This window comes from Castor canadensis, chromosome 3, assembly GCF_047511655.1.
Source record: "Castor canadensis chromosome 3, mCasCan1.hap1v2, whole genome shotgun sequence".
In the NCBI taxonomy this organism is placed as follows: domain Eukaryota; kingdom Metazoa; phylum Chordata; class Mammalia; order Rodentia; family Castoridae; genus Castor; species Castor canadensis.
The window spans coordinates 88,065,380-88,074,934 of record NC_133388.1 but is presented as its reverse complement, the minus strand read 5'-3'; the positions used below and the strand labels follow the sequence as shown (position 1 = coordinate 88,074,934).

Genomic DNA, 9,555 nt, shown 5'->3' with positions numbered 1-9,555 from the left:
GCCACTCAGAAATAGGAAAAAAATTTGAGGATTGGACTGGGTAATTTGAATTCATGGCTTTTTCTTGCAAAGCAGGCAGTCTACTGTTTGAGCCTCTGTCCATTTTTCTCTGGTTATTTGGAGATGAGGGTCTCACAAACCTTTTGCCTGTGTTGGTCTCAAATCACAATCCTCCTGATCTCAACTTACCAAATAGCTAGGATCTGGTGTAAGCCACTTGATAGACCTTCATTTGACTACTGGCCCTGTCAACTTCAAGGGAATGTCAAGGACACTGGCAAGACAAGTCTTCGAGGTGCAGAGCCTGTGATAAGATGCATTTCAATATTCAGTAGACTGACATCTTTACTTTGATCTCTGGCTTACACATTTTTTATGAAGAGTTTTTAATAGTAGACTGACTAACATTGAAAATATTTTCTTCTTTGTTTGTGTAAATTCAGCCCATTGTTGCATAAATACTGGCACCTTTCTTGTTGCTGTGACTGAATGTCTGACATAAACAACGTAAATGATGAAAGATATATTCTAGCTAATGGATTTAGAGGCTTCAGTCCAGCATGAAGTAGTAGAGCAGAGCTGATCAACTCATGGAAGCCAAGAAGTAGAATGGAGCAGTAACAGAAAAGGTCCAGGGCCAGATGGATCCCCAAAGTCAAGGCCACAGTGACACACTTCTTCCAACCAGTCCACACTGTTCACAGTTCCAGCACATCCCAATAATCCATTCAAATTTTGAAGTCATCAGTGGATTAAAGCATTTATTAGTTCAGACTCCTCATGATCTCTGGAAAGGTCCTCCCAGGTTGAGATGTGTGCTTTAGGAGTTTCTTAAGTTAATCATGGAGACAATAAAGATTACCACTGCACATGTTTCCAGTTTATTAATGCTCATCGATAGCATGCATAAATATAAATTTTGATCTCTACATACTTACTCTACACTTAACCTTGATCTAAGACCTACCTTGTTTGACCTATTGCTGTTTTTCTGTGTCTAAGTCCCTCATGGGGTAAGAGAAGAACATTTAACTAGCGTTCAGTAGGTGATGATGTGACCACCAGGTGGCAGTAAACCTCAACTGATGCATAGTATGCAGAGTTCATTTCAGTGGATTAAGAATAGGCAGAGGCAAAGCCTTTTTCTCTTGATTGGCTACATGAGAAGCCACTAGAACTGTTAGAGATAAAACACAACAACCTGATAGCAGAGGTAGCTCTCCCAGCTAGAGTATCAAGTCTACAGTTGATCTTAACTGGAAGAACATGAAGACATCCACTCACACTTTATTCCTGTCCCTGTGGCTGCAGCTGGACTGTGAGTTGAGGATTTGTGGGCAACAGAATATATGAGTGGATGTTCTTTAGAAATCCAGCAAGAAATCGTGTTTATTCAGGTTTCCTCTAGGTACTGTAGAAAAAATGAATCCTGGAGAGTAATGACCTAACAACCTTCTCCTTTCTCTTCTCTTCTTTTTCTTTTCTTTGTTTTTCTTTTTTTGTTGTTGTCGTGCATAGGGGTGAGCCAAGGAGAGAAGGTGGAGCAGCATCATTCCATCCTGAACGTGCAGGAGGGAGACAGCTCTGTTATCAACTGCACTTACTCAGACAGTGCCTCAGTCTACTTCCCTTGGTACAAGCAAGAACCTGGAAAGAGTCCCCAGGTCCTTATTGGCATTCGTTCAAATCAAGACACAAATAACAAAGAGAGACTCATGGTTTTACTGAGCAAGAAGGAGAAACACTTCTCCCCGCACATCAATGGTACCCAGCCTGGGGACTCAGCCATCTACTTCTGTGCAGCAAGTGCACATCGCTTCCTAGGCACCTGCAACCTGTCCTCAAACCTGCCACTAGGGCTGCAGCCCCACCTTTGTTCTTTGCCACAGACATCTGTGTAGGATTTGCCAGTTGTTTGTAAGTGGCAACTATCACACAGACATTAAAAGCATGCTATAAGATGAAAAGATTCATGGTGACCCAGAAAGGGTTAGAACATTTTATTGGCTGATTGTTGGTTAAAAGTTGTTTTCTATTTTTTATTTTATTCATCACATTTAAGGCATGCAACATTATGTCTGCCTGTATAGTTTTAGTTTTGAAAAACCTGGATAGCTCAATGAGGAGATGCACAGGGCAAGGTCTGCAGGAACAGGCACAGAGACTCATGTCCTCTCCAGCATGCCAAACCAGCACATCCTCATGTTCTGTAATCCTGAAACTGCACTCTATGGATTCTTACAAAGAATTGTGATGTTTATCTTGAAATGTTTTATATGTGAATTTCATTTACTACAAAACTCCTCCACGTAAGTAACTAGTTAGTATCAATATCACCATCTGCTAATCATGGGTTTTTGATTCCTTTGAAAATACTTTCCTTATTGAAAGGTATTACACGCTGCTGGGCACCAGAGGCTCATACCTGTAATTCTAGCTACTTGGGAGGCAGAGATCAGGAGAATCATGATTCAAAGTCAGTCCAGGAAAAATAGTTCTTGAGACCCTATCTCAAAAATACCCACCACTACAAAGGACTGGACAAGTGACTCAAGTGGCAGAGTGCTTGCCTAACAAATGTGAGGTCCTGAGTTCAAACTTCAACACTACAATAAAAGGATTGCATGCTAAATGTAAAAAATATGAGTAATACAAAACTATGAAACTAATAATTCTATACTTAATCTGTTGTTAATATTTTGTCAAGGCTACAAAGAAGTAGATATGTAGGATCAACTAGTCTGCAGATCTATTGTACAATGTGGAGATTATGATTAATAAAATCATACTGTATAAGATTTTTGTTAAATGTGTAGGTTTAACTTGTCAAATGCTCAAAAAAAGTGACAGTATAAAATTATAGACTTATGATTTAGAGTTATTAATTTGGTTCCATGTTGTAAACATATAACTATCTACATTCATTCTATAACATGAGGTTATAAACCTCAAAAAATGAACAATATTAGTTATTTTTAAAAAGTACTTTTTCCTGTTTTCTTTGTCAATAAATCTTCATTATTATTAAATTTATTTTTAGACATTTAATTTTTACTACTGCATTATTCTTTCTGGCGTATGTATAAAATGTTTAATGCATATTTTCACCACCTTACTCAACTCTCAGTAATGGTTTGATAAGGGAATTTGAACTAATGGTTAATTTACAGATAACCTCCTACAAATCTCTCTGCCTAATCAGGTTTCAACTGGATCAACATTGCTACCACCATGTTCTCCTTACAAAAGATTATCTTCTTGTGTTGAAAAAGGGAGATTGTATCAATAATTAATTTTCCAATATTCCCACATTTAGTCAAGAGGAAGCTAATCAAGAGCTCCTATATTCTTACTAAGGATGGATATTGATATAGTAAGAATGATCCCTCTTGGCTGAGTTATGGATGTTCATCATCAGCTGATTGGCTAGTTCTTATAGTCATTAGAATAAAAGGTTTAAAAGGTCTGAACATGTATCCCAGCCCTCAACTGCTTTGCATACTTCCTTCACTGCACAACTAGCTCAGATCCCAGAGAAGCAAGGCAGCTCTTGATTGGTGTAGTTCCCCCAAATCTGGTAATGGGGTGAGAGGGAAGCATGGCTTATATTTTACTATTTTTTTCTTGGTTGTGAGAGACAGAGTGTGATTATCTTTGGTTTAACTGCCATATTTTTTTAAGATGACAAGTTTTCCAATGGAAGAAACCAACCTTCTGTAGCCAGAGTGTGCAGAATCAGCAGCCAGTTATCTAAGATCCAGACACATTCAAGCTTTAGATGCTTACATGGTTGGTGTGTGTTTTCTCCTTTTGTCTCTCTAACAAGAATGGTGGATTAAAACAACAGAAATATCTTTTCTCTCATAACTCTGGAGGCCTGAGGTTGAAACCAGTTTACCTGGGCTGGAATCTAGATATGTTTCAGGGCTGCACCTCTCAGAGGCTGTAAGAGGATCTGTTCCTTGCTTCTTCCAGCTCTGATGGTGACCAGCACTGGGGCTGCATCAATCCAGTTTCTGCCTCACAGTGACACTGACATCTCTTGTGGTGTCAGCTCTTCTCTTTCCTCCCTCTCACAAGCACACAGGTGATTATATTTCAGGCTCATCTAATCCTTGATGTTCTTACAACTCAGGATCTTTAATTTAATCATATCTGCATATAAAGGAATAGGAGCTGATTTGGGGGGAGCTGTTGCTTTGCCTACCACAGTTGACATGTCTGGGGCCTTTAATTCTACACTGAGAAAATAATATATGTATTAAGCACAGTTCAATCAGAAAAATAGAAACTACAATATTTTATTTCCCCGTGTTCTTAATTTTTATTTTTAAAATATCACATAAAGAAAACTAACACTTTCATGTGCAGTTCTATCTGTGAATATTGAATTCTAACACACTGTATAGATTAATACCTATTATACAATCACAATACAGAAAGATTTGATCACCTCAAAATCTCTCTTGTGCTATCCTGTTGTAATCACGTGCTCCTCATCCTTAACTCCTTGCAGACCTCAGTGTGTTCTTCCCCAGGTCTTTCAAAATATCATGTGAAAACAACCACACAGTTTCTAATCACTGGAGAACTCTGCATCATGGTTAGAGGAAAAACAATCCCCATTAGGCACACAGGGATCCCCAGCTCTACCACAATGCTCAGTTTTTCCTGCACTTAAATTAAATTAAATTTTCACACCATTTTATCAAAAGTTGTTATTTCATGTGTTTAAATTTCAGTTTTGCAATTGGTAATGGAGAAGCACAGCTGAGGATTACACCAATTTATATTGTCACTTTGAGTCATGTTTTATGTGTAAGTTTTTTTGCCCTAGTTCTGTCTTACATTTTTATCAATTAGCATTTTTCTAACATTTTGAAACTATTTTATTGATCAAAATATACTTTGTCTACACTAATTGGGGCTGGGCTATCTTTTGGAGTTTCCAAGTAGTAGCATTGAATGACAGATTGAACAAATATTTGAGTTTGTTACACAGCAATGGCATTGTAGAGGTGAAATATACCATTAGTGTGGTTATCACCTCAAGTCATATTATACCTGAAAAAGTTATTTTATTATTAATTTAATATAGTAGGATACATTACAAATATATAACATTCTACCATTAAATTGAGAAAATATCACTAAGAGGAGAAAAACAAAGGGCTGCAAAAGAGAGTGTGACCATCAGTGGTTCCAATCATACAGCAAGCTGTGTTATGATAGTGTTCAGTGGATTGTCTATCTCATATAAGTACAGCTTTGTTTCAAGGATCCTGAGTCAGCTCTCTTCTCCTCCTCATCCTCCTCACCATCTTCCGCCATTTCATCCTCCTGGCTTTTTTTCTTGAGATAGCACCCCAGTTTTTCCTGGGCTAGCCGCAAATTACAATCCACTTATTTATGCCTCCAAAGTAGCTGCAATTACTGGTATGAACTACCATGCCTGGCCCTAGCTTTCATCTTTTCTGAGAGGTCTCCTCTCTGGTCAGTTCACAACAAGACAACATATGATTTTGTGAAGGCTGAGAGATAAAGTAATAAAGCATTGCAGACACCATGCAGGTTCCAGGACATCTGATACAGGAATTCATTGCAGTTGTAATGTTCTATTTGTTTCCAGATTTTCAGCAGATAGAGAGTAGGTGATGAAAACCTTAAGTTCTGAGTGATGCCAAAACCTTACATACCTGTCCTAGAGAAATATGCTCCATGTGTACAGATGAGTGAAGTTACACAGACAGAAAATGTAGCATAAAACTGATTTTCAGTTATCACAAGTACAGTGGATGATAGGAGAGTGCTTCAACCAAGACAGAAGATAAAAATAAACACAAGTAATTTACACACTCATAACCCACAGAGAATGAAATATTGTAAAGTCCTATCGGAGATATCAAATTGTTCCATAGGACCATATTCTTATTAATATTCCCCCTTCATAGATTTTATGGGATTTTATTGGCTACAGAAAGACATTAATTGGCCACATTCCCTGTTTTCTCACGAGTGTTCATTTAATGCTGCAGTAAATTTGTCCCAACTGTGATGAGCTGTCTCTGGGGGTTTTAGCAAGAATTTATTAAAGACCCTGTAGCTCACCTTTTTGTCTTTGGAAATATCTTATTCTCATTGGTGAAGTAAACCAACTGCTTGAAGTCTTTCTTTACAAAATTGGGAAACAAAGTTTCTATATCTGAGAAGTAATTGTAGAGTGTTTCCACAGATTTGTCTGCATATTCTCCAGCAGGTTCTTGTGTAAGGACTTTAGTTGGAAAAGATTGTTTCATTTCTCCTGATGAAAATACTCAAGTATTTTCATCTACTTTCTTGGTATTTACCTTACATATATGTATGTAAGGTATGTAACTCAATTTATCAGTTGAGTTAACAGTACAAAGGGGTTTCCCTATCGTACTTCCAGACATGTCACATTGTATTTTTATCAAATTAGCCCTCTCTATTGCTTCTTCTTTTCCCTGTCTTCACTCCCACTACTTTAACAGTTTTTAGTAGGTGTCATTTATACCATCTTCACACATAGACATAATGTACTTCATTATTATTCACCCCATCATCCTTTTTCCTTTCTTCCTTCCTCACTGTCCTCTGAAACAGTCGAACAGTTATGTTATGGTTATCTATCCATTCATGTATCTTTCTGGTCAAAATTCTGCATATGAGAGAAAACACTTGATATTTGTTTTTCTGAACATGGTTAATTTTCTTAATATGATGACTCCATTCCGTCTATTTACCTGCAAATTACATAATGTCATTTTTTATGGCTAAATAATAACTCATATGGTAATTACACTGTATTTTATTTATCCATTAATCTATTGACAGCCACCTAAACTGTTTCTGTTGCTTGGCTGTTGTGAACCATGTTGCAAAATCATCAGTGTACAAGTGTCTCATTTCCTGACTTACAAAAATAGCAGGATCACAGGGTAGTTATTTTAAGCTTTTTGAGGAACTTTCACACTGATTTCCATAGTGGCTGCACTAATTTACATTCCCACCATATTGTATAATGGTTCCTTCTCCCTAGCATCTTTACCAGCATTTGTTATTGTTTGTGTTCTTGAGGTTAGCCATTCTAACTCAGGTGAGATAAAATATAGTGCCATTTTTATTTGCATTTCCTTTATGGTCAGGGATGTTGAAGAGTTCTTCACATATTTGTTGGCTCTTTATACTTGTTCTGAAAATCATCTGTTCCATTCATTTGGCCATTTATTAATTGAAGTACTTATTAATTTGGTGTTCAGCTTTTTAGCTCTTTATATATTCTTGTTTAAATCCCTTGTCAGATGAATAACTGTCAAAGATTTTCTCCCATTTTGTAGGCTGTCTCTTCATCGTAGTAACTGTTTCTTTTGCTGTTCAGAAAGATGTTAGTTTGATGCAATCCCATTTGTCTATTCTTATTCTTATTTCCTGAAGGATGGAGTTCTGTTCAAGAAGTTGTTACCTGTGCTTATATCTTCCAGTATAAGAAATGAGGAGAAATATTGTTTCATCCACAGTTGGTCCAAAGAGCTGCAGTGATTAGTACAACAGCTTTGCCTTTTATGATAAAGTGATTGATTTCTACCTCACAGCAATCAACAACATACACAGGTGTGAGATCACACGATGAATACATCTCACCTTGTCCAGTTCCATTACACATAGTATTTTTAAGAGGGCCAAACTCCCAGTTCCATCACAGATGCAAAGACTGAGCATAACATTGCTCAAGTCAATTTTCCTTTGATAGGTCTATGGTTATTTATAGATTTAATGGCTATCAAATTAAGAGTGGAATAATTCTAAAGGAAGTTGGGCTGGGTGAGTTTGTCATCCAGGACACAAGAGGTTTGACATGACAACATGTGGCTAGTCACATCAGGAAATCCCTGTTTCCTGTTCTAGTTCAGCAGCTGCACACAGCATAGTGACCTTCACCTCACACTGTTAGATTCACCTCACAGTGCAGAGCCCTGGAACTGAAGAAGAAAAATATATTTCACAACTACAGTGAGAACACAAACATTCTGCTCAAGTTGGTTATGGCTTCAGTGTGGCTGGAAGAGATGGTCCCAGTGGGAATGGGCCTTTTCTGTGACCTAAGGTACAGGAATTGTCACATGGGGATCTTGGGAAGAAAGGGCAGTGGGATGTGAAAGAGGAATTCCTGTGTCCCACATCACATATCCCTAACCTTTCTGATTCTATCTTTTCCTTTCACCATCCAGTATTGCCAACAAGCTAACTCAAGCCCAACCAGCAATATGGGTGAAGAATGATGCTGTGATCCTGCAGTGCATCTATGACACCAGTGGTACAAGTTCCAGTCTACAATGGTATACAACCAGCCCAGCAGGGGGAAGAGAGATGGTCTTCCTTATTCATCAGGTTGCTGACTACTTACAGAATGCAACAGAAGATGGCTTCTCATTGAATTTCCAGAAGACAAGCAAATCCATCAAGCTTGTCATCTCAGCTTTACAACTGGAGACTCAGCAATGTATTTCTGTGCACCAAGTGAGACTCAATGAGAACTTCTGTTGGAGGGAGGTATACAAAAACCCAGGAGTCTTCCTGAGAGGTTCACATTCTGTAAGAACCAAGGCAGGGAATCACAACCCCAGACAGGAAGTAGGTAAGGCTATGTCAGTACAGGTGCCAAGTTGGAAGGAAAATACTCACTGAGAAAATACATCTCTAGAATCATAGGTCTCATCCAGAATGATCATTAAACAAAAGCCTCTCTATCATGAAATCTTTCACTTAAAGTTAGACACAGAACTATTCATCTAAGAATGAGAAAGAAGAACAATGACAATAAATAATTTGTCATTTGGTCATAAGATTGAGCTAGAAGAATAGGAAGAATAGACTAACAAAATTCAGAAATATATGACAGAAAAACCAGTAAAAATGTGAATGAATTGTTGGATATTTGGATCAGTTGTCCAAGAAATATTTAAAAATAAGTGTCATTTTATGGCATTATTTTCAACAAGGAAAACCTTCAATCTCTCTTTGTTTCCTTTTTTTAAAAAATCATGTTTTAGGTACTGTTAAATGAATTAGTTTGATTTAGGCTTCTTTGATGTGAATACTTGGTACTCACATTTAATTTCTAATCGTGCCTACAATGTGATATCTTTGAGGTTAGACTTCTTCCATTTCCATAACTACTGTAGCATGGAAGAGCTCAGCTTCTGTACTAAACATTTACTTGGGCCTCACCTTTCATATCCATGAAATTACCAATATGTAGTTGTCCTCAGGAGGACATGAGAAGGGTCTCCTCTACAGACACACACTTACAATTTACATGCATGTAAGGTGTCTTTTTATCTAATAGCCAGCAACATTTAATGTATTGATTTTCCTCTTTTGGTGTATTATGATTGCACATGTTTTACATAGTTCCTTTGATATATTTGTTCCATTTTATTTCAACCATAAAAGATAATTTCACAGTGAATTTTGTTACACATTAGAGAAAGTCATCTCTCACAAATACCCTTTTATGAGAATTTGTTGATAATT

The 9,555-nt window shown here is 37.4% G+C and overlaps 1 gene segment (V, D, J or C); it reads left to right on the top strand.

Annotated features, from left to right (window-relative positions):
* The first annotated feature begins 1,266 nt into the window (after window positions 1–1,266).
* On the top strand, window positions 1,267–1,901 carry LOC109700194 (T cell receptor alpha variable 13-1-like). The segment is given in 2 exon segments: window positions 1,267–1,318; window positions 1,519–1,901. Coding segments are annotated over 2 exon segments (435 nt in total).
* The last annotated feature ends 7,654 nt before the right edge of the window (window positions 1,902–9,555 follow it).